This window comes from Argentina silus (genome assembly GCF_951799395.1).
Source record: "Argentina silus genome assembly, chromosome: 7".
Taxonomy (NCBI): domain Eukaryota; kingdom Metazoa; phylum Chordata; class Actinopteri; order Argentiniformes; family Argentinidae; genus Argentina; species Argentina silus.
In genome coordinates, this window is record NC_139661.1 from 2,212,118 (window position 1) to 2,238,909 (window position 26,792).

At 42.7% G+C, this 26,792-nt stretch overlaps 1 protein-coding gene across 1 annotated transcript; it reads right to left on the minus strand.

Annotated features, from left to right (window-relative positions):
* Nucleotides 1-4,846: 4,846 nt before the first annotated feature.
* On the minus strand, nucleotides 4,847-25,548 carry ptgs1 (prostaglandin-endoperoxide synthase 1). The gene is made up of 11 exons (XM_083673100.1): nucleotides 25,501-25,548; nucleotides 24,856-24,951; nucleotides 21,974-22,090; nucleotides 20,936-21,076; nucleotides 18,165-18,308; nucleotides 17,853-18,034; nucleotides 17,459-17,542; nucleotides 15,999-16,245; nucleotides 15,355-15,641; nucleotides 6,538-6,685; nucleotides 4,847-6,192 (listed from the first exon to the last, which is right to left on the minus strand). Exons 1-11 carry the CDS (start codon nucleotides 25,505-25,507, stop codon nucleotides 5,843-5,845), a joined length of 1,803 nt encoding a protein of 600 aa, XP_083529226.1. The 5' UTR covers nucleotides 25,508-25,548; the 3' UTR covers nucleotides 4,847-5,842.
* Nucleotides 25,549-26,792: the final 1,244 nt, after the last annotated feature.

Consider the following 26,792-nt stretch of genomic DNA (forward strand, 5'->3'; position numbering starts at 1 on the left):
TTTCACCATCCAACAGTCCCACTTCTTTATTTTCTTTTTCCTTTAACTCTAACTTCTATCCATCCTAACAAGGGCGGAGGAGTCAGCTAGACAAAAGGGGTGGGGGGCATTTTGCTAGGGGGTGTGAGTGTGAATATATTCAATTAAACAACCATTTTTAAGTACTTTTCCTACTGTACAAAACATATTGTGTTCTCACTATTCGTTTCTCACACAGCCAGAACTACCTAACGTTGACTAGCTAACTTAGCAAGTGCTAAAAGGTAAAACCTGAGACTGCAGCAACAGTAACTACTAGCCAGGAGAAAACTTTCTCATGTCATATTCACTTTTTAATCATATTTACTGTTTGTTGTTTCTACAATTACATTACCCGGTGCAGTGAATAGGCTAATGATACTGTTGAAACTGAGGCTGACAATCACAGTGCAGAGGTCTTTCAAAATAAAAGTCCTGCAATGAAAGCAGTGACTTTTCTTTCAAAATAAAAGCTAACTAATCCTATTATTATTGAGCAGGACAATTTTGCAGGATTCTAACATGGCGGGGGCGGGGGGTGGGGTGGAACGATGGTAGAACATATCTTTCCTCTGCTCTACATTGGTAGGCAGTTATGACAGTTATCACTGTTATCACTGTCTTTAGGGTTCATCTGGAGTTAGCTGCTGACAAGATTCCAGATAGACCTCGGCAACCACAACCACAGCTGCTATCACTCCTTTTGCTCACGATGTTCCGGGAGATTGAATTTGTCGAACGACTGAAATGAGTGTGTGTATTATCTTGCTGATTATAATAATCTCATGTTTTTATATTATGAGGGTTAGAGTCATCATTCTTTTCATTGGATGCTGTTGCAAATGTTTGAACTAGTTTCCAAACCAACCCCTTATCATGTGAACTGTTGTATTGGTTTCTTCTACGAGATGCAGCACTAGAGACACTAATCATTATGAGTTTAAGTCCCCTTTGTCTAATGAAGTCTCTTGTTGTTCTCAGGGTGAAGCCTCCGTCATCGTGGTTACCTGTGCTGGAGAAACACGACATCCCCATTGTAGTGGGAGTGGGCGTGTCCCTGGCCTTCATCTTCATCACCATGGCATTCTACTCCCTGGTCCAGAAGAACGAGCCTGGGCCCATCATGTGTAGAGGGGGTGAGTGGTGCTGGCCTGTCCCTAACACAGCTCTTATGAACCTCAACATAAAGCTGCCATTGATTTACACCTTCATTCTGCATTCTAGTGATGTATCTGACCACCCTACCCTTTCCAAACATCTCATTTGAAGCGTACAAGTTTTTCTCCCAGTGTTAGTAGTAGTAGCAGTAGCATGTATGAGCAGTTTGCAGTCATAGACTGAATAGTGCACCAATTTACAAACATGCATCTCCCCCCTACTGCCAACCGCCAATAGAATTAGAGGAGGGATGTGTCTCAGTGTTGAATGTAAAGGTGGACACTCACTGAACCCCCTCTTTCACAGTTCAGAGGAACCTGGGCGTCCCCTGCAGACATCCAGACCGGCTGGCTACAGGGAGGACGTATGAGAACAGGTGACCGCTTTAAGCACTGTTGTAGTTGTAGTGTTATTGGGGAATATCTGTATTAGAGGAGACTGTACAATATTGTACAGTATTTACTAAATGGCTAACATACAGTTTTTTGTATCCTCTGTTCTGTGAAGGGCATTTGAGGATGATGACATGGTGGCTGTCATTGAACAAAGTCCCAACACGTCCAACACCCGTGCCAGACCCCTGGCCCCCAGCCCCGTCACAATACAGATGGAGCCCTCCTCTGACGAGCTCCAGGAGGAGGAGCCTCAGACCCAGCCCACCCCGGACCCCTCCGTCACAGCAGAGACCTACCTAGAGCCCAGCGAGGACACACAGGTACTGTCGGACCTGGACGTCCGGACACAAATACTATACACTGACTCATGTTGACTGTATGTGGTGATGGTATGTGAGAAAGAGAAAGAGAGAAACAGACTTTGCCATTGCCCTCTCATTGCCATTGTTGCATTACCAGCATAGTATCAGTAACTGTCACAACTGCCCTCCCCCCTTAGATTGATCCTTCCCTGGAGGAAGAGAAGGGCTGCACGCTGTCCCACCCCAGCATCCAGCTGCAGTGTGTGGAGGACTGGGGAGGGGGTGGTGGTGGAGTGGAGTACACGCCATGCCAGGATGCCCTCCCGCCCCCTTCACCGCCCTCGCCCCCCCACCGCTCTCCCTCCCCATCTCCACCGCCCATGCGAGAGGAAGGCCTGCACTCCTCCCTGACCCTGCAGACGGCCAACCTCGGCGCCCCGCCCGTCCGCCACAGCCTCAGCATCTCCCACGGCAACGCCCCCCTCCTCCTCTCCCACTGCGTCTCCCTGGGCCTCACCACTGTCGCCGTGGACGTCCACTTCTACCCAGCAGCCCCCACTACAACCACCACCGCAGCGCCGGTCCCGACCCAGCTGACCTCCATTACCACCACCGCTGCCGCTCCTGCCCCAGGACCTCAGCTTAGCTCCCGATTGGCCCACAATCAGGAAATCGACCAATCCACTCCAAGCGTGCACCAGAATAAGTAGCTAGAGCTGGACCAGCTGGAATATTCCAGCATTTGTTTGCCATTACTCTTCTGGTGGACATTTTGGCTCCATCATCTTCTGTGTTTATATTAAAGTCTACAACAGCAGGACTTGTCTCTAAAATGGAAGGACTTTATTCAATGTGTGCTTTTATTATGGAATGGTGTTACAAATCTTCAATATCTTTTTGAAATAATGAAATAGTGCTAAAGTAATGTGTTTCTAGGAAGCAAAAAATAGAATATCTCAGAGGCCAAAAAATATCAAAAAGCTGCAACTGCTGTTATGTCCAGATGTTTTTTTCTAACTACTTAGGTGTTTGTTCCAGTATATTCTCAATTTATCTCCTTCATTCTGTGTATCATACTGTAAACTTTAGAAACAAGCTGATTTATCGTAAAATACAAATACACTTTATCAGTTGTAGATTCTACACTGAAAGAAGCCAAGGACGGATACATGTGTACAGTCAACAGATTGCAATCTTTGTAACTGTGCACTTCCGATTCAGGTAAACAACTCACTCTGCAATACACTGACTGTTATTTCTTCACTGAAACCAAAGGAGCGGTTTACTCATGCTTTTTGAGACAATCCAAGCCAGTGATTAATCAGTATTTTGTTGTCTTATGAAATCTGTGAAACTAAGTCTCAATTTGCTCAATTATATTTTTGTGCTGTAGGTACATAAGTCACTAAGATATAGCATTTTGAATATTCTCTTTTTCCACGTCTATATTATGTCTTTATATTAGCAATGTACTGTAATACAATAACACAAAGTCCTTTCATTACCATTTCGTCTCAAAGTCCTTTCATTACCATGCCAAGTATAAATTGCCATTAATAAAAACTACAATGACAACAATAGTAATGGTAAACAGTTAAGGGTGTCTTTTTTAATTTGTAATCTTTCTTACAGTGCATATTGTTAATTTCAGTGTATACACATATTTTCAGTGACCTAACCAAGTTTTTATGGAGGGTTAAATTGGCAAAAACATCTTACATTCACATATTGTCATTTGGAAACAATGATACGGTACTGTCTACTACATGAATTGCACAATAGCCTTAAAAAGAAGGTAGAATTAATCCTGTATTTCTGTGTGTTATAATACTGTTATACTGATCAAAATGTACTTTGGCAACACCTCAGGCTGGAAGGAGACAATTGGCCAATGGGATTTGTTCATACATTGGGATGATCTCATTGTCACAGTTGTATAGACTGTACTGTAGACATATACAAATAATAAAGACGCCTTAATAACTATTGTGTTTTGTGTTTGGCCTTGTTTTTTTGTCCTAATGGTTATGTTTAATGTTACAGATGTTTACATTTACATTTACATTCATGGCATTTAGCAGACGCCTTTATCCAAAGTGACTTACAACAAATACATTTGTTTAAGTAAGTGAATCATCTATCCATCAGTCATCATGAGAAAAAGTAATCAATCAAGACCAGGGGCCATTGGCAGTCACAATGCTAGAAGAAGGAAAATGTTCTTTTTTTTTCCTTTTTTTTTTAACAGGAGAGAAGCTTGTACAGGTAGTGGGGATGAAGAGGTCTTTAGGAGGGACCATTAAGATGTAGCCTAAAGAGATGGGTCTTCAATCTACGGCGGGAGATTGGTAGTGACTCTGCAGTCATGACAGCAGTGGGAAGCTTGTTCTACCAGCGGGGCACCAGGACAGTTAAAAGCCATGACCGAGTAGTGCGGCTGCTGCATCCACGTAGAGGCAGCGGTACCAGGCGGCTAGCCGAGGTGGAAGAGCGGAGTGATCAGGCAGGGGTTTGGAGGCTGACCATTGCTTGCAAGTAGGGAGGGGCTGTTCCCTTTGCCGCCCGGTAGGCGAGCACCAGGGTCTTCAATCTGATGCAAGCTGCTACTGGGAGCCAGTGAAGGGTGCGGAGGAGGGGAGTGACATGAGAGAATTCCGCGAGATTGAACACCAGACGGGCGGTAGCGTTCTGGATGAGCTGCAGAGGCCTGATGGTGGAGGCAGGGAGACCGGCCAAAAGTGCGTTGCAGTAGTCAAGGCGAGAGATCACAAGTGTTTGGACCAAAAGTTGTGCTGCTTCTTTGGTGAGGAATGGACGTATCCTTCTGATGTAGTAGAGGAAGAATCTACAGGAGCGTGCTGTTGGCCACACACAATAAGTGGTTGTCAAGGATCACCCCATGGTTCTTGGCTGTATAGGAGGAGGTCACAGTAGAGTTCTCTACTGTGATGGAGAAGTCATGGAGAGGGCAGGCTTTCCCTAGGAGAAAGAGCAGCTCAGTCTTGTTAAGGTTGAGCTTGAGGTGGTGGGCTGACATCCAAGCAGAAATGTCTGCAAGTGAGTCAGAAGGGGGGAAACAGAGAAAGAGTTGAGTGTCATCTGCATAGCTGTGGTAGGAGAAACCATGTGAGGAAATTACTGAGCCAAGAGATTTGGTATAGAGGGAGAACAGTAAGGGCCCTTGGACAGAGCCCTGGGGGACCCCAGTGATGAGGGCTTGTGGAGAGGACAGGATAATGTCAGGCCCTCCCACTGTAGATTGACAGCAATTCACAGCAATCGGCTTCAAACAGAAGGCTTCCAATAGAAACTAGGTTCCTGACCTTAAAGCCACAGCAAAATATACAAGCTACCAATAGCACACTGACATTAAACAAGATCCAACTAACTTACTTAGACTGGAAAACAGATTTCACCACTCACTCAATCCCAAATGTATAAATGCATAAATGTACATTGGCAGATGTAAATCTTTAATGTAACCAACAGTTTACATTAAGTTGACAGAAGCCAACACACATTTATTTCACAAATCAATTAAAGGCAACTAATTCAATCTGTCAGCATGTTCCATATCCTCCTGAGACCCAGCAATTCATTTTTGTACACTGTAGTGCACATTAGTTTTTTGTTAATTCCTCTAATACTATACGTTACTCTATTGAGCCCTGATGTTCCTTACAGAGGACAACCGTAGCTTTCCAATTACATATCATTGAAGTCCTGTTGTGCACTACAGTGCACATGTTGTAAAATTGTAATAAAGTTAAGTTAAAAAAAAAGTACCCCAACACTTAATTTATCAAAAAAAATCAAAATTACAACACTTTTTTTTCCTGAGTCTCAGGAGGCTATAGTAAAACATGGTGCTGACTACTATCTGCAGTCCATGCATTGTAAACACAGGGGATGAACGAACGCTTTAAAAATTATACAAAAACAACAGTAAACATACGCTGGTATCTACAGTTACAGTTCAGTGGATGGTTTCATTGACTTCTCCTCTTGACTGGCCGGGGGAACTCGGAAGGCTACGTATGGACACTTCTTGCTGTTGAGGCACACCAGTTTCTCCAGTGTGGCTGAGTTGACTATATCAAAACCTATCTGGCCTCCAAATGTACTGGGCTTCCAGTATTCAGGGGAGCAGATGGGGTTTCCCAGGAGGCCTTTCAGGGAGAAAGGAGCCCCCATCTCCACCATGCTTTCGCCAAATATGGCGTTGGGGCGTGTCCGCTCCAGCATGAGGGCGGGGTAGAACTCCAGAGCATCTATGTCGCCATAAAGCTCCTCCAGCTCCCTGGCAACCTCCTCCTCACCTGTGGAGAAACAACATCACAAGAATAACAACATTAACATGACTTGGACCGTATGAAGCGAAAATTTCGACAATGAGGATTAGATGGCACTTAGATGGAATTCGGATACTTTCCATTTCAATACTGTATGTACAGAAACTCCTCAATCCGGCAATAGTTCATGATGACACATGCTCTGTTAAAGATACCCATCAAGAGACTATAGCCTACAGACTAGGCTACATGAATAACAATTGCAAAATCCTCTATATGAAACAACAGGCCTCTGGGTGATGTATTACCTGCCTTTTCCAGTCTTGTTTTACTGGAAAACTTAGAAAAGACATGTGTACAGTATGTTCTTACCAGTGAACTCTGAGAAGGACATGTATGGCTTGAGGTTGAACCTCTTCCTGTACTCGTTGAACGGTTGCAGACGGAGAGCTCTGGACTCCTTAATAACCCCCTCCGCCACCTGGCTCACCATTGGGTGCATGTTCTTACCACCACCTACCTATAGAGACAGAGAAACAGGATTAAAACCATGGACCACAGCATGCTTTACTTCAAATCCACCCCTAACCCCTTTTTCCTAAGCACTACAGTATATCTATATACTCTCTCAATATCTATCTATCTATCTATCTATCTATCTATCTATCTATCTATCTATCTATCTATATACACTCACGGAACACTTTATTAGGAACACTATACTAATACTGGGTAGGGCCTCTCTTTGGCCTCAAAACAGCCTCAATTCTTCAAGGCATTGGTTCCACAAGATGTTGGAAACATTCCTTTGAGATTCTGGTCCATGATGACATGATTGCATCATGCAATTCCTGTAAGATTTTTCAGGTGCACTTTCAAGTTGTGAATCTCCTGTTCTACCACATCCCAAAGGTGTTCTATTGGATTCAGATTCAGTGACTGGGAAGGCCAGTGAAGAACACTGAACTCATTGTCATGTTCATGAAACCAGTTTGAGACGACTTTTGCTTTGTGACATGGTGCATTATCATGCTGGAAGTAGCCATTGGAAGATAGGTAAATTGTGGCCATGAAGAGATGCACATGGTCAGCAACAATACTCAAATAGGCTGTGGCATTCAAGCGATGATTGATTGGTATTAACAGACCCAAAGTGTGCCAAGAAAACATTCCCCACACCATTACACCACCTCCACCATGAGAAGGTGTGCAGGTGTTCCTAATAAAGACCTTGGTGAGTGTATATCTATATATAGTGCTTAGGGAAAAGGGGCTAGGGGTGGATTTGAAGTATATACAGTGGGGGAAATAATTATTTGATCCCCTGCTGATTTTGTTAGTTTGCCCGATTACAAAGAAATGAGCGGTCTATAATTTTTATGGTACTTTTATTTTAACAAATAGAGACAGAATATCAACAAAGAAGTCCAGAAAAAACACATTATATAAAGTTATAAATTGATTTGCATTTGATCGAAGGAAATAAGTATTTGATCCCCTACAAACCAGCAAGAATTCTGGCTCATACAGACCGGTTATATGCCCATGAGGCACACAGATTACTCCTGTCACTTTAAGAAAGTACTCCTAATCTCTGCTTGTTATGGGTATAAAAGACACCTGTCAATAGAATCAATCTCTTCCATTCCAACCTCTCCACCACCATGGGCAAGACCAAAGAACATTCAAAGGACATCAGGGTAAGAGTTGTAGACCTGCACAAGGCTGGAATGGGCTACAAGACCATCAGCAAGAAGCTTGGTGAGAAGGAGACAACTGTTGGTGCAATTATTAGAAAATGGAAGAAATACAAAATAACCATCAATCGCCCTCGGCCTGGAGCTCCATGCAAGATCTCGCCTCGTGGGGTAAGGATGATCATGAGAAGGGTGAGGGATCAGCCCAGAACTACACGGGAGGAGCTTGGTAATGATCTCAAGGCAGCTGGGACCACAGTCACCAAGAAAACCATTGGTAACACACTACACCGTAACGGATTGAAATCCTGCAGTGCCCGCTAGGTCCCCCTGCTCAAGAAGGCACATGTACAGGCCCATCTGAAGTTTGCCAATGAACACTTAAATGATTCAGAGAAGGCTTGGGAGAAGGTGATGTGGTCAGATGAGACCAAAATTGAACTCTTTGGCATAAATTCGACTATTCGTGTTTGGAGAGAGAGAAATGCTGAATGCTACAATCCCAAGAACACCATCCCCACCGTCAAACACAGAGGTGGAAACATTATGCTTTGGGGTTGTTTCTCTGCTAAGGGTACAGGACAACTTCACTGCATTGAGGGGCCAATGGACGGGGCCATGTACCGTAAGATCTTGGACGAGAACCTCCTTCCCTCAGCCAGAGCACTGAGGATGGGTCGTGGATGGGTCTTCCAGCATGAGAATGACCCAAAACATACGGCCAAGGCAACAAAGGAGTGGCTCAAGAAGAAGCACACTAAGGTCATGGAGTGGCCTAGCTAGTCTCCAGACCTTAATCCTATAGAAAATTTGTGGAGGGAGCTGAAGCTTCGAGTTGCCAAGCAAAAGCCTTGAAACCTTCAGGATTTGGAGAGGATCTGTAAAGAGGAGTGGACCAAAATCCCTCCTGAGATGTGTGCAAACCTGGTGACCAACTACAAGAAACGTCTGACTTCTGTACTTACCAACAAGGGTTTCTCCACCAAGTACTAAGTCATGTTTTGCTTGGGGATCAAATACTTATTTTCTTCGATCAAATGCAAATTAATTTATAACTTTATATAATATGTTTTTCTGGACTCTTTTTTTTTATATTCTGTGTCTATTTGTTAAAATAAAAGTACCATAAAAATTATAGACCGCTCATTTCTTTGTAATCGGGCAAACTAACAAAATCAGAAGGGGATGAAATAATTATTTCCCCCACTGTATATACAGCTCTGGAAAAAATTAAGATACCACTCCAAATTTTTCTTAAATCAGCATCTCTATCAGCATGTATGGCAGCCATTCCATTCCAGTGTCTGTTGAATTCCAATACAGGCACACCTCATTCTACTTAATGAGGTACTGATTAGGTGATCACCTGAACCAAATCTTATTTAATGAGGAAAAGTATAAAAACCACTGCTGTGGTCATCACTATCCTCTTGCAATAGGACCAGCTGGATGGCAAAAACAGTGCTAGTAGTAATTGGAATAAAAAAATAACTATTGACCATGCCAAAAGAGTTGAAAAGAAAAGTTTTGAGTGAGGAAAAGAAGGGTTCAATTCTGGCTTTTCTGGCAGAGGAATACAGTGAGCGTCAGGTTGTTTCCATCCTCAAAATTTCAAAGACGGCGGTTCATAAGAACAAGGTCAAGCACAGACATTAGGGACAACAAAGCTACAGACCGGCAGAGGGTGAAAACGACTCTCCACTCACCGGGATGACTGGCAACTCATTTGAATGCACTCAACAACTGTAGGATGACATCAAGTGACTTACAAAAAGAATGGCAAATGGCAGCTGGGGGGAAGTGCACGGCGAGGACGGTTCGAAACAGGCTCCTAGGGGCAGGGCTGAAGTCGTGCAAAGCTAGAAAAAAGCCCTTCATCAACGAGAAGAGCCAGGCTGAGGTTTGCAAAAGACCATAAGGATTGGATCCATGCCACACAGCCAGATCAATCAAGGTGTGGATGGAGGACCACCAGATCAAGACCTTGTCATGACCAGCCCAATCTCCGGACCTGAACCCCATTGAAAACCTCTGGAATGTGATCAAGAGGAAGATGGATGGTCACAAGCCATCAAACAAAGCCGAGCTGCTTGAATTTTTGCGCCAGGAGTGGCATAAAGTCACCCAACAGCAATGTGAAAGACTGGTGGAGAGCATGAAAGCTGTGATTGTAAATCAGGGTTATTCCACCTGAATATGAACTTATTTTGAAAACACTGAATCTTTTTGGTTATTTTGACCAGTTGTCATTTTCTGCAAATAAACGCTTTAAATGACAATATTTTTATTTGGAATTTGGGAGAAATGTTGTCAGCAGTTTATAGAATAAAACAAAATGTTAATTTTACTCAAACACATACCTATAAATAGTAAAACCAGAGAAACTGATAATTTTGCAGTGGTCTCTTAATTTTTTCCAGAGCTGTATATACAGTTGTGGTCAGAAGTTTACATACACTTGTAAAGAACATGTATGTCATGGCAGTCTTGAGTTTCCAATCATTTCTACAACTCTTATTTTTCTGTGATGGATTGATTGGAGTACATACTTCTTTGTCACAAAAAACATTCATGAAGTTTGGTTCTTTTATGAATTCATTATGGGTCTTCAGAAAATGTGACAAAATCTGCTGGGTCAAAAATATACATACAGCAATGCTAATATTTGGTTAAATGTCCCTTGGCCATTTTCACGTCAATTAGACGCTTTTGGTAGCTATCCACAAGCTTCTGGCAAGCTTCTGGTTGAATCTTTGACCACTCCTCTTGACAGAATCGGTGCAGTTCAACTAAATTTGTTGGCTTTCTGACACAGACTTGTTTCTTCAGCACACACCACATGTTCTCGATGGGGTTTAAGTCAGGACTTTGTGAAGGCCATTCTGAGACCTTAATTCTAGCCTGATTTAGCCATTCCTTTACCACGTTTGATGTGTGTTTGCGGTCACTGTCCTGTTGGAACACCCAACCCTACGTCCAAGACCCAACCTTCTGGCTAATAATTGTAGGTTTTCCTGAAGAATTTGGAGGTAATCCTCCTTCTTCATTATTCCATTTACTTTCTGTAAAGCACTAGTTCCACTGGCAGCAAAACAGGCCCAGAGCATAATACTACCACCACCATGCTTGACGGTAGGTATGGTGTTCTTGGGGTGAAAGGCCTCACCTTCTCTCCTCCAAACATATTTCTGGTCATTGTGGCCAAATAGCTCAATTTTTGTTTCATCTGACCACAGAACTTTCCTCCAGAAGGCCTTTTCTTTGTCCATGTGATCAGCAGCAAACTTCAGTCGAGCCTTAAGGTGCCACTTCTGGAGCAACGGCTTCCTTCTTGCACGGCAGCCTCTCAGCCCATGGCGATGTAAAACACGCTTGACTGTGGACACTGACACCTGTGTTCCAGCAGCTTCTAATTCATGGCAGACCTGCTTTGTGGTGGTTCTTGGTTGACTCTTGACCATCCTGATGAATTTTCTCTCAGCAGCAGGTGATAGCTTGCATTTTCTTCCTGATCGTGGCAGTGACACAACTGTGCCATGCATTTTATACTTATGTTAGAAATTATTTTTATAAAAACAGTTTATTATTGCTATAAGACAAATACATTACTGCAGTGTGCTAAATTTACTAATGTGATGGCCTGTTGATAAATCAGAGATGGATCAAGCATTAGTCCCGTGGTACGTTGGATTAATACATGGAGAGGTTAAGCCAGGTCATCAAGAAAGATGTTGCAACACACGCTTACACAAAAAGCTGTAGTGGAAAAAAGTACCAGACTAGGGAGGACAAACCAGAGTAGGTAACTTATCTCTAACAGGGCGCTGACTCCGCAGATGGGACGAATGGTGTGACCAGCCCGTGAACCAACAAGGAGAGCCAAGTTTAAACCACGGTTCCTCCCCAACCAAATAGCCACACAATCACTCTGTTTATTGTAAATGCTTTGTGTGACTGTTAGAATGCATCCATTTTTGGAAGGTTGGTTACAGATTAACAGCTTGCTGACTGTGATTTTCTTCGCCAAAAGTGGTCCTTGTACAAGCCTGGAATTCTGACATATAAATAAATAGCTAAAAGTAAGAAGTAGTTTGTCTTCTCCTTCAAATAAACGAACACGTTTTCACACTTACAAACAATTGTTTGCACAGTTGATCTTGGGACCTGTAGCTGCTTTGAAATGGCTCTAAGTGACTTTCGTGACTTGTTCAAGTCAATGAGACGCTTTTTCAGATCTGTGCTGAGCTCCTTAGACTTTTAGCGTTTTTGGCTGAGTGTATCAAACGAGCCCTATTTAAATGGAGAGAGAGAGAGAGAGAGAAAGAGAGAGAGAGAGAGAGAGGGGGGGGGGGGGGGGGAGAGAGAGAGAGAGAGAGAGATCTGAGAAAAATACTAGTGGTGCGGGTGTGGTCATGAAGATAACACCACATCAGCTGCTTGTCACTTAAAATGGTCCAAAAAGTGAGAGTTGAACTTCAGAGTGTGTTTGATATCATCGTTTCCACTGATATGAACCTGCTCTGCGAAGAAAAAAGATGAAGCTCAGATACAGACAGAAGATTACACCAGGATGATGTTGAGCATCAACAAGAAATATTTCACAAGATATGATTAATGAGAATTAGTTACTGCCAAGATACTCTTGCGGCTGTCATGTTGATAATATTAACAAGTTACACAACACTATTACATCTCCCTCTATTTTATTCTCTTCCTCTCTCTCATGCTATCTCACTTTCATGTTCTCTCTTTTTTATCTTGCACACTACTCAATTGCAGTCTTCAATTCATGTTCTTAGTCAAGAAGATAAGAAGAGAAGAAAGACACACAAAGACCAAAACATGCCCCCTGAATTTCCGCATATACCAACAAGCCCTCTTACCGCATCAGGGTCGAGCTTCCTGATAACGATGGATGTTTGAGTTTAACAAAGCACTTCAAGAAAGAATTAGCTAATGTGCAATGTCGTTTGGTGAGTGTTTCCCAAACCAGCTCATAACTCACATGTTTGTGAAGTTCATCTTGAAGTGGAGAGGAAAATCTATCGATCAATGCATAATCGAGAGGTCAGAAGCACAAGTAAATGACCAAATATTAGATACATATAAAGCTCTGGAAAAGACCATTGCAAAATTATCAGTTTCTCTGGTTTTTTATAGGTTATGTGTTTGAGTAAAATGAACATGTTTGTTTTATTTTATAAACTACTGACAACATTTCTCCCAAATTCCAAATGAAAAAATGTCTGCATTTATTTGCAGAAAATGACAATTGGTCAAAACAACCAAAAAGATTCAGTGTTTTCAGATCTCGAATAATGCAAAGAAAACAAGTTCATATTCATTTTTATTAGGTGGAATAACCCTGATTTACAATCACAGCTTTCATGCGTCTTGGCATGCTCTCCACCAGTCTTTCACATTCCTGTTGGATGACTTTATGCCACTTCTGGCGCAAAAATCCAAGCAGCTTGGCTTTGTTTGATGGCTTGTGACTATCCATCTTCCTCTTAATCACATTCCAGAGGTTTTCAATGGGGTTCAGGTCTGGAGATTGGGCTGGCCATGACAGGGTCTTGATCTGGTGGTCCTCCATCCACACCTTGATTGACCTGGCTGTGTGGCATGGAGCATTGTCCTGCTGGAAAAACCAATCCTCAGACTTGGGGAACATTGTCAGAGCAGAAGGAAGCAAGTTTTCTTCCAGGACAACTTTGTACGTGGCTTGATTCATGCGTCCTTCACAAAGACAAATCTGCCCGATTCCAGCCTTGCTGAAGCATCCCCAAATCATCACCAATCCTCCACCAAATTCCACAGTAGGTGTGAGACACTGTGGCTTGTAGGCCTCTCCAGGTCTCCATCTAACCATTAGATGACTAGGTGTTGGGCAAAGCTGAAAATTGGACTCATCAGAGAAGATTACCTTACTCCAGTCCTCTATGGTCCAATCCTTATGGTCTTTTGCAAACCTCAGCCTGGCTCTTCTTTGCTTCTTGTTGATGAAGGGCTTTTTTCTAGCTTTGCATGACTTCAGCCCTGCCCCTAGGAGCCTGTTTCAAACCGTCCTCCCTGTGCACTTCACCCAGCTGCCGTTTGCCATTCTTTTTGTAGGTCACTTGATGTCATCCTACGGTTGTTGAGTGACATTTGAATGAGTTGGCGGTCATCCCAGTGAGTGGAGAGTCGCCCTCTGCCGATCTGTAGCTTTGTTGTCCCTAATGTCTGCTGCTTGACCTTGTTCTTATGAACCGCCGTCTTTGAAATTTTAAGAATGGAAGCAACCTGACGCTCACTGTATCCCTCTGCCAGTAAAGCCAGAATTTAACTTCTTTTGCTCACTCAAAACTTTTCTTTTCAACACTTTTGGCATGGTCAATAGTTTTTTTTTTATTCCAATTACTTTTGAGGTACTACTAGCACTGTTTTTATATGTATATACACACACATGTATGGCAGCCATTCCATTCCAGTGTCTGTTGAATTCCAATACAGGCACACCTCATTCTACTTAATGAGGTATTGATTAGGTGATCACCTGAACCAAATCTTATATATATATATATATATTTTTTTTTTTCATTTTTTCAGCTTGAAAATGTGTTAATCTTGGGCCGAAACAGTCCACATAGAATAGGACTAGACATGTTTATCGTTAATTATCTACCTTCTCTCTTTGGATGCACTTGCCTACCCACGGAATTTTATGAGAGCGATATGAAATGCAAGGCAATGGTTAGGTGCCAAATAGGGACACTAGGAGTGGGAAGACAGAGAGGGAGAGAGACAATCAAGGGTCACAAAAAATAAGATTCATGAATTCTGATCAAATCTATCAAATTATTCATATGCTCTTATGATATTATTGAATTGCATTGAGACGGCTTGTTAATTTTTCAGGAGGGACGTTAGAGAAGTTGCCCAAATAAAAGCAAAATAGCAAATTTGCCAAAAATAAATACATCTCAGATCCATTCATTGCATACAGTATGTAGTTGTAAGTGCACCTTTGTAACTGTTGAGCTGAAAACAAATCTCCTGGGGAAGGATTCCTCCTGAACCCTTACTGTACATGGGTACATGACCTCAGTAAAACATTGACCCTGGTTACGGCCCTGGATGCTAGCTACTAACATTATCACAGTGCAAAGGCTGAGCACACAGACACAATAATAATGGTCACTGTCATGCGCATGCATTGCCGCTTCTTGAGTATATAAACTGAATTGTCTAACTCATCGTGGTGAGTGAAGCTTTTAGCAGGCCAAACGTCTTTTCAACTGCTTCAGTTTATTCTCGCTGCAGTAGACGACAGGCTTCTCTGTACTTTGTAAGGTAGACCTATCGAAAAACTGTGTTGTTTCAATCATTTCCTGGATGCAAGTTTTGCGATAGATTTTTTTGCCCCCCACCCCCAATGCTTATAGCGACTCACTGTCTATGATTGCAACACTGCATGTGAAATCCCATTGAGGCCACAGAGCGCAGTTACCTGTCCAGCTTGCTGATGTGAGAAGGCATCCACCAGCTTCTCCACCCCAAAGTGGGTGAGGAGGGAGGTGTTGAAGATGAACTGAGAGTAGGGGATGTCTTCCCCGTCGATGAGCAGGCTGTCAGGCATGAGCGGGTGCCAGTGATACAGGTGGTTGAATTCCACAGCAATGCGGTTCCTGTACTGGAACTGGGAGTTGAACAGCAGCGCCGGGTCGAACTTCAGCTGCAGCTGGTAGCCACTCAGGTGCTGGACGTAGTCCTCGATCACGATCCGGATGGTCTCACCTGGACAAACATGTTCATGTTTACGAAGAGAGAGAGATGACAACATAACATCAGCCCACATTAACCCACATTGCACTTTCATTTCCAAATGCATTCACCACTTGATGTTGGGTCCACTAAAGGTGATTCCAGAGGAAATACGGTTTAGAATAGGGGCCTCTCTGGTTTCAATCACTGAACAATACCAACACAATATGAGTTTGAGTTTGATGGTTTCCAATATTGAATGTCTGAAATGAATCGAAATTAGTCATAACGAGTCTGGCAGTAAGGCTGAACAAAGTCATGACATACGTACATTGATAAAAAACTAAATAAAAAAAAAGACCCTCGGCTAACAGATGTCCTCCTCCTCACCAATGATGATGAGCCTGGCGGTCTGGAAGAGCTGCTCGTCCCCCCAGGTGGGGTGCTCCCCCCGCAGAACGTCACAGACGCGGTTGTGCTCCCGTAGCCACAAGGTGGCGTACATGGTGAGGCCTGGCAGCATGCCAAACACTTCCTGCCCGATGGCCATGCGCTGCGCCGCGGGCACCCCTGGAGGGTAGCTCATATTCACGGGGGCCTGGGCCACCGTTGGGGGGTACACCTCGCCATTAATCACCTGGGAGGACGAAGAGAGTGCCCATGTGAAAGGAAAGGAAAATTAACAAAAAACGTCCAGTAAATGAGTTCTTCCTAGCAGCTTCCTAACCTTCTGTGACTCACTTGAAATCCTGCAGTGTTCTTTTTGACCTGTCACATCTGAACAATACAACATGTTCCTGGCAGAACCCAGTGTTTTGCAGCAGCCACCCGGGAAGAACAAATACCTATGGGTTCAGCCACTCTTTTTTTTTTGAAAGGTTATTTTTTTGAGTGGGGTTAATTTTTTGTAGGATAGAGACAGGAAAGGACGTGTCAACAGGGCATGGACCACGGCAGGCCAAACAGCCACTCCCTTTACCTCAACCTAACTTTAGTTATTGCTCCTTGAGGCATTGTTTTCAAAAACATTTCACTGTTTAGAGAGAAACAGCTTTACCTACGCTATCTCTGACTCACCCCTTTGTTTCCCCCTAGCCTGATACCATTCCCTAACCTCTATGATGAAGTGACTGCAGGTAAATACCACCATGTGAGAATCAGGGGAGACTGGTGGAGGCAGATATCAGAGGATGGGCACATTGTAATGCATGAAATGGAATGCAGAATGGTATCAAACACACATGTTGTGGTTGTCCTCCCATTTCTACCTCCACCAGCCTCCTCTGGTGGGAATGCAAGAGATCAAGCCCAGGAAGGAACATCACCAGTGTATTTGAGACAACAGTACTCCTACCTAAAAAGCTATATACAAAGCACAGACAAATCATTTGAAGAAGACGAGTCAGGAACATTACTCTTCTTAACTCACTAACCGCCAAAGAATTTCGGAACATTGACCACCTAGAGTGCCAAGTGTTTTACGTAGTATTTACCTAGCTACAATACTTTGATTGGCTCCATAATGTATGCATTTTTGGTGAATAAAGTAATCCTTGGCACTCTAGAATGTTGACAATTTGGGCAACGTCATTCACCCCTGGCACTAACTGAGTTAAGCAATATAATAATATACCCATTGTTTGTCATTGTATACTCTGCACTTGCATATACTGGTCTGCATGTGTACACATGTGAAGTGTATTATTGAACGCCAGTGATGCGATGCAAGAGAATTTATGGGACTTCAATTGCTTCATTATGCACTTGGAGCTTGGAGTCAGCCAAGTAAGGTACGGTGTATATCATTCCAGTTAGGACTTGGCAATGCAACCTCTGCTTGAATACTCTACCTGGTATTTGAGCTTTCCATCTTCATGAAGCCTGAGGTTCAGCTGACGTACAAGGTTATCTCCATACACATGTCCAGCATCGACCTGTGTGTGTGTCAGAGATATTGACATGTTTTTATGATCAACTTTAAAAAGTCTGATAGACTTTAAAAAGTATATTAAACACCCCATAACAGCACAACACAAACAACACACTCAACGGACACACCAAACACAAACAACACTATATTTAGTACAGAGATTGACATTTATCTTACATGACATGAAGATAGATGAGTGATACAGATGGAGATTCCATAGATCTCATGTCTCACAAACTCCTTGATCCTGTACACACCCTCAGCTTTCATCTTCTCCTGCAGATAACTATACAATAATGTGTGGACCCACTCACCCCATGCCCCAGAGCCCTAGTAAAACCTAGTCCCATTCGCTTGTGGGTCTTGAAGAACTGGTGGGTGAAGTGTTGAGCGAAGAAGGCAAACATCAGGTTGGTTCCCTGAGGATCTGGTCTAAACGTCCTCCTCAGCAGAAACTTCTCCACCAATAACTTTGGATCTGGGAGTACAGATTTCCCTGGTGGAAAGGACAAACATGTTACCTTTGCATGTCTCCGGTCAGAAGATAGATTTTTAAAGGTATATCTGTCTGCACTCTAATAGCCCTAAACTGGGAGAAAGACAGTTACCCCTGAATGCTCTCTTACCTTTGGTGCCCATGGGCAGAGGGCAGTCTTCGGGCACAGGGGGTAGGATACGAGTGTAGTAGGAGACATTGGAGTAGGATTCCCAGCTGAGGTATCCATACTTGGAGTTGAACGTTGGTGGACTGGGAATCAGGTTGGATCTGGCTTTGGGAGGGAGAACATAGAATTGCGTGAGACACTGTTCATCCTCATCCTATACTAGAGTCAGGGGAGGCTGGTGGAGGTAGAAATCAGAGGACGGGCTCATTGTAATGCATGGAATGGAATGAGTAATGGTTACCATTCCATTACTCTGAGCCTGTCCTCTAATTTCTACCTTGGCCAGCCTCCCCTGTATACAGTATACTGTTGAGAATACTATACATATCCTATACTACAAAGGTTATAGGAAGCACAACAGACGAAAAAAATCACACATTGAGATGAAAATATAGTATATAGAAAAAAATAAAATAAAAATAAATACATTTAAAAAAATCAAGATGATAATGTGATGTTATTAGTACATTTGCAAATGCTTCTGCTTTTTAACATGAAACATACTGATACCAATCTGAGAAATGTGCAGAGTGCAAGTGGACTGTTTTATTGATTGAGAAAATACGTGTCTTCATCTGCTAAGCACAACAAAATGGTCCTTTATGAATAATATATAGTAAACCGTCCTTACTATATGTTTTTACACAGTGGGTTCTTCAAATGAAAACACTTGTGGCAGTCCATTCCAAATAAGTGACTGTAATAATCTATCTCACGGGGAGGGAGAAAATATAATCATCTATGGAATGTAGCCACCAGGGAGGTTAGGGGAGGACACCCAGAAAACTGGCAAATGGAAGCAGGATATTTTAGAGGGAGGAATTCTTACACACATCATGGATTTATACGGTGCTTACTGTGGCTGATGATAAACACGGTGGTGGTTGTCAGCTCTAACACAAAAGTGAAGCTAGCTCACCCTACAGTTATAGAACATAACAGAAATGTTTGGGGCATAGTGGGGTACCCTTCTCTTACCAATAATATACATAAACACGTATAAGCATAAGCGTTTGGTCAAGTAAAAGCAGTAAAAACAAACGGGGTGACGCATGCTTCTTCCTTTGTCCCGCCCCCCACCACCCCCCCCTAGTACGCCCCAGTGACAGCCAGTACAGGAGGTCCAGCACTGCTTCTCCCCAGCCACAAGGTCAGGGAGAGGAGAGAAACTATCCACTACGAGCCCATGAAAGGAAGTCATAGCTATAAAGCAGGGTGGTAAATCAGCTGGGGGAGCATCTAGCACTGGGCTGGGGGCTACAGTACCCTGCAGCAGGGACTGAGTAAATATGGGCAGGATGTCAGGTCGACGGAGGCCGTGCCGCTCCACCCCGCCCACTACCAGTAAGCACGAGAGAGAGAGGGTGGGGAGGTGTTAAATGCAAGCACAAAAAGCACAAAAACAACCTGACCAAAATGTCACCCACAAATGTGAAAGTCAAAAGGTGACACAAATATCAATATACAGAACAGCGATTGACATTAGAGTGTGTCAATGAGCTTGCATTGCTTGTGTGTGAACACTCTTAGATTGTGCACACTGATATTGTTTTGCAATAACACAACTGGAATTAACTTCACACGACGCCAATTCATTAAATCATATTGAAAGCCAGTCCATACATGGTGTCAAGAGCAATAACAGACACCAAAGTTAATATGGCATGTATGTAATACACGTTTTATGACACATACTGTACAGAACTTATTGGTTGAGTGATTACACTAGTATCAATATTAGAATTATAAAACCGTTACAGTATACAGTGTAATGTAACAAGCTAAGTGACACATACAATGGAGTAGGCTGAGTGTTGTAGGTTGCAAAAGATTATTAAAAAGCTATGATTATATAAAGCAATATCCCCATGACTGCAGCTACAGTTGCTATCTAGACTGTGAGCTGTGTGTGTCTATATCTGCACTTGTGGCAAGACCTTGCTAACCTTCCTCTTTTCTGATGAGAACCAACTGTGCGCCTCAACGTGTTCCTTTTTCAGCATTCAGACCACACAAATACGCCTCAAACCGCTAGAACTCTTCTCCAGGTCAAACTGGTGGGACTGGGGATGACATAATGATGAAACCATTGGCCAATATGTGCTATCCAAATATTTATATGTAGTCAACATAACAGAGGAGAATTGAGGACAGGAGAAGCAAATGGCCAGTGGCTGTATGCAGTTTGTCTGATCTGCTGTGTAGACTGTGTAGAGTAGTAGAGGGAGAGGAACTCCTCGTTCCCCTTCAATATAATCAGTGCCAGAGCAGTGGAACAACATGTCTCAATAGTGATACCATTGCAATTGGGGATTCACGCTTGGTGAGACAATCAGCAAATCTAGTCATTAACTGGGCTGGTCGCTGTATGGGTGTGTCTTTGAACTGTGTTTGTTGACACTTTGTTCAAACATCCCCAATGATGCATAAAGTTGGAGATTCCTGACGTCTTGCAAGCCGCATCACCAGCAGGGATCACCATGCCAACAAATCACATAGCTCATTGCCTCTTGTTGACAAACATTTCCATTGAAAATGAGTAATTTCCAGTAACTTGATTTGCTGATTGTCGCCAAATATGAATCCCAACCTAAGGCACCAGTCAGCAACTGTCTATTACAATACCCCATCAATACCCCATACAACATTCATGTTTAACAACCATCTGGGTGCTGTGTGGCAGCCATTTTGTGTCAGAATGCTCCCAGTGATTGCAGTTGCAGTGGACTAACCTGTGAGGACCACCCGCATGAGCATGTCCCGTAGAAAGGTCCGGTTGATGAGGCTCCACAGCCAGTGGAAGTGGGTGAGGATGTAGTGGATCATGTCAGGGCTGGGCTTCAGCAGGTGGTGGACCCTTGTCCAAAACCCAGCTACAGAGAGAGAGAAGGTACACATCTGGTACAAAACTGTACAAAGCTTTCATCGAGCAGACGTCACACACTGCATCACTGCCAGCCATTGTTTCCCTCCATTTCTTAGCCAAGATCCAGAGGTGCCTAAAATCATTATCCAGGGCTACAGCCTGCCAAAAGTAACATTTTATGTTGAAACCAACTGAAGCCAAACTAAATTTAGCAAGTGCTAGACAACAGTTGGTCCACAAGTAGGTCCTACAATTCATAATACTTAAATCCATACATAATATTTAAATGGATCATTTGTACTGCATTGATAACGGTATTAAAGGTAGGTGGGTTTTGGACGCCATGGCATGAGAAGTGATACACTGCACCTCACTTACAACCAACAGAATACACTGTGAGTATGTTACACAGACGTCACACTGACTTGGAATAAACATAAAAGTAGTAGACATTTTTTTCAAGCAAGTTTTTCCTAATAGAGTGACAATGTTATTCCTAGAAACCCCACATTTGTTTGCCATTACACAAACAATACAAGTGTTCCATACAAGCTTCATGCAAGTTACCATGTTAGGATGGATGGAAGAGTTAAAGAACAAATAAAATAAAGATGTGGATGGTGAAAGGACCAGTTCTACAGGTTCAGAAGTTTCTCTTGTAATCTGTCACTTCAAGTGCGTCATTACACAAACAGATACACTTTGAAAGCATCTTTCTGGCTCGTTCAAATCCAGCTGGATAGGATTACCACGAGACATAATCAGTTTTATGGGAAATGTTATTTCATGTTTTTTTCTTCTTTTCTTACATGGGGAAAGGATAGCAATGTTTTGATAAGCCCGAGCTGGAAATGGAAAATATTACCTGCATCAAAAGTATGTACAAGCAAAATAGTTCACTTACGATTGGTGCAATTTTCTCCATAGAAGCCAGTGTGAGTGCAGTCACATTCATAGCGGTCCATGCCGAATCTTACACACAATCCCCAGTTCTGGCAGGGGTAGTAGCAACAGGGATTCACTGAAAATGAGACAATACAATACACATCAATCAATCACACGTGAATTAAATTGGAGTGTAGCACCATGGTCATAAATGTAGATACTGTATATGCACACCTCTAATGCTGGAGGTATCATTGTAAATGTCACTGGATTTGCCAGTGTAAGAGAGAGAGAGTCAGTGTTGTGTACAATATACACTCACCGGCCACTTTATTAGGTACACCTGTTCAACTGCTTGTTAAGGCAAATATCTAATCAGCCAATCACATGGCAGCAACTCAATGCATTTAGGCATGTAGACATGGTCAAGACGACCTTCTGAAGTTCAAACCGAACATCAGAATGGGGAAGAAAGGTGATTTAAATTACTTTGAATGTGGTATGGTTCTTGGTGCCAGACGGGCTGGTCTGAGTATTTCAGAAACTGCTGATCTACTGGGATTTTCATGCACAACCACCTCTAGGGTTTACAGAGAATGGTCCGAAAAAGAGAAAATATCCAGTGAGCGGCAGTTCTCTGGCCGAAAATGCCTTGTTGATGCCAGAGGTTAGAGGAGAATGGCCAGACTGGTTTGAGATGATAGAAAGGCAACAGTAACTCAAAGGTTGGTGGTGGTGGTGTAATGGTGTGTGGGATATTTTCTTGGAACACTTTGGGCCCCTTAGAACCAATTGAGCATTGTTTAAACACCACAGCCTACCTGAGTATTGTTGCTGACCATGTCCACCCGGTTATGACCACAGTGTACCCATCTTCTGATGGCCATGTCACAAAGCTCACATCATTTCAAACTGGTTTCTTGAACATGACAATGAGTTCACTGTACTCCAATGGCCTCCACAGTCACCAGATCTCAATCCAATAGAGCACCTTTGGGATGTGGTGGATCGGGAGATTCGCATCATGGATCTGCAGCCGACAAATCTGCAGCAACTGCGTGATGCTGTCATGTCAATATGGACCAAAATCTCTGAGGAATGTTTCCAGCACCTTGTTGAACCTATGCCACAAAGAATTAAGGCAGTTCTGAAGGCAAAAGGGGGTCCAACCCGGTACTAGCAAGGTGTACCTAATAAAGTGGCCGGTGAGTGTATAGTCCATAACACTTGTTTCTACATGTGTGTGAGAGATGCTATGACTAATACCCCCTTCCCGGAATTCTGGTAGACATCCTACCCTAGCACCCCTTTACTCCTCATGACTCAACATCAGTCACACACAAGTCTGGTGAGTGGGCCAAGAGTTAAACAAGTGTGAAGGTGCAATATCAAAATGGTGTCCAATGTGTAACTAGCCTTGGTGGGAGCCAGAGAGACATGTATTTTGCAGAACAGGGGGTAAGGCAAAAGTCTCAACCTAATGTGTTTGGCTTCTGCTTGGTGATTAAGAGATTCATTCGGCAGTGGTGTGACAACATCTGGAGGGGATGCTGCCAGAGCCAGAGCTGAAGGAGCCCTAAACCCATAAGCCAGGGAATGAGAGAGGGAGGGAGGGAGAGATGTATATATATATATATATATATATATATATATATATATATATATATATATATATATAGAGAGAGAGAGAGAGGGAGGGAGAGAAAGAGGGAGAGGGAGAGAGAGAGGGAGAGAGAGAGAGGGAGGGAGAGAGAGACAGAGAGGGAGGGAGAGAGAGGGAGAGAGAGAGAGAGAGAAGGAGGGAGAGAGAGAGAGAGAGAGAGAGGGAGTGAGAGAGAGGGAGAGAGAGAGAGACCGCTGTGGTGAAGGAATGCCTGCTGTCACGAGACAAAGTGAGATGCCAACGTCCACATCCTTCTCCCTTCCTGTCAGTGTTATGTCATGTTACTGCTTCCTGTCCTTCCCTCAAAAAGACACACATTCATTGACATTATCATACAAAGTGGTTATTTCATTTACAGTGAAGTGTGAACAATGGCGTACAAGTTAATTATTTTATTATTTTTATAATTTACAATTGAAGCAAATGACAAGGCCTAGGGGTACTCTGGTACAGTCCAATCAATCATTAGGCTTACCCGGTTATATTTACTCTTTATTGTTTCTACAATTACCTTACCCGGTGCGGTGAATAGGCTAATGATACTGCTGAAGCTGAGGCTGACAATAGCAGTGCAGAGGTCTTTCAAATTAAAAATCCTGCAATGAAACCTTTGACTTTTGAAAAAATTTGTTAAGAAAAATAATCCTATTATCATTAAGGGGGACAATTTTGCTTCTAACACTGGGGGGGACATGTCCCCCCTGTCTCCTACGCCCTCCTAGAGGGAGTAGATAAGTACATCCTGCACATTGAGCTCTGCTGAGACCCTTCAGTCTTCAGGACAGATCTGAGGAGGAAACTGTAGGTTCTTGATATGAGACATTCAGTACTGTTACTCTGTGCTGACAGCTATGGTATTAGAGTGACTAATGATAGTGTAAAGCATGTATACACTCTTTTAATATGACTAGCAACAAGTAGGTCTACATTTGGAAGCAGGGTCATTAAAGGTTATTTCATTATACTGTATAATGGCCTGAGAAGTCATGACTTTTCAGTAATCATTCATAAGCACATGTCATGGCCAAGTCATGGCAGATTTTGCAAAGAACCAAATACAAGTAAATGATTTGAGAAGCGTAGGCCAACCCACACTATTGACAAGGCAGGATCAAGGTGTCATACAGTAAGATTGTCATTCAAGTAAAGGTCTTGTCTAAGGTCTTGTCTTGATGTGGATGATAATTGATAAAAACGTAGAGCAGATCCAAACACAGACACTAAGCTCAGACACTCACCAACATTTGCAGAGTCTTTAACTCCATCACCAGGACTTGTCTGTACCAATAGCAGCAGGAGGATGAATGTCCACATGGAAACGCTCTTGCTGAACTCTGGCAACGCAGGATAAAGACACATTTTAACTTACAACTTAAGCAATTTACAAGACTAAGGGGGGCCTTGCTGTGGTACTTCCTCTGGTACAGTCGAATCAGTCTTTGGGCCGTTCATAATGTACTGAATACCATTGTCTTACGACAGGGGTCGTTCTAGTGCATTCTACTAGTCTATTGTATGGCAATGGTGTGACTGTGAATTTGGATAGTCAATTAAATAATCATTTTTCTGTACTCTTTCCCTACTATACAAAACTTGATACTACTCGATATCACTTTTTCACAAGGCCATAACTACCCAACTTTAGCTCGCTAACTTTGCAGATGCTAAAGATAAAATCTGACGATTACAGTAACTACTAGGATAGTTTCCCACATTTGTTTAACATCTCAAAGTGTATTCACATTTATGTGGAGGCCTTTCAAAATAAAAAAAATCCTGCAATGAAACTCGCGATTATTATTGAGGGGGACTCCCTAAGCCCTTGTCCCCCCTAAACCCTTGGATGCGATACTCTGCGTTGACTTGTAAAGAGATGGTCTTACCTTTCATTGTCAGGTTTAGCCTTCTGTGTAACCCCAAGTGCAAGCAAGGTAAGAACATATAAATTACTCATAAATAAATAAGCCTACTCATAACCAATTCAATGTATTTCCTTGTCCTTGCCGGAAATTGTTATCTAAATAATAATTATTATCTAAATAATGAGAACTTCACACAGCATGACTACGACTGAAACAGAACTTGACATGTGAAGTGGTCTTGTTGCAAGAGGCGGACACAGATGGTGTGGTACCTCCCCACACCACTTCACTTCTCAACGAATCATTCATTTGTTGATAAGTGTTCAACTAAAGTATGTAGCCTATGCCTAATAGTTGCTTTCGGTCCAAGTGAATCTAGACGAGTATATTTAATTGTATTCTTTGTGATTATATGACATTGAATAACATGAGTTGCACAGTGAAAATGTAAGCTTAAGAGTAGGCCTAAGCGTTCAACACGTGAAAATCTCTATCGCCCGGATAAAACTCTCTCCCTACAAATAACCCTCTCCCTACAACAGTAAGAGACATACAATTACAGTTGCCCATTACATGCCCATCAGCTGTGTCAATAATCTATGAAGTGCGCAATTTCTTTTATTTGCTATCTACTGACTCCATCTATCGGTTGTGAAAGAGCATTGCAGAATGGTGGGAAATGGTTTATCCAGTTATCTTCAGCAGGATGCAAATCAAGTTGAGAATGTGAATCCATACCATGAAATCTATAATATATCTATAATCCTGCACAAAATCGTCATCATCATCATCATCATCATCACCCCAATCCTCTTCCTCCTGCTCATCTTCATCATCGTCGTCGTCATCATCACCCCATTCGTATCACCTTCATAATCAGCATCTAATTTTTTTTTTAAGTTGAAACAAAAAATTAGAGTAACAACAAAGAGGATAATAGTCACAAAAAGTTTGGCTTGGAATCTTACCGTTCATTTTTGTGGATGTGAAATGTCCCTATAATGATCAGTAGCTGAATTAAATAAACGTCTCTATCTTATCATGTTCATAGTACAACATTATATCTCTACCATTGAGATGAACAATACAACACGTTTTTCCTTATGAAGTTCTGAATATCAACCCAAAAGATTGAGCTATCAAAACAATGTGTGAGTGGCAGGGCAACGGGGCAGGGTCATTGCCCCCTTCCGCCCCCGATTCAAGAATGTTACTGTTTCCAACACAAAAAACCCCCACATCTCCTAAATCAGTACCGAGGAGCTGACATGACCTTTAAAATGTTGAAGTTACGAGGGTTCTATTTTTTTTTA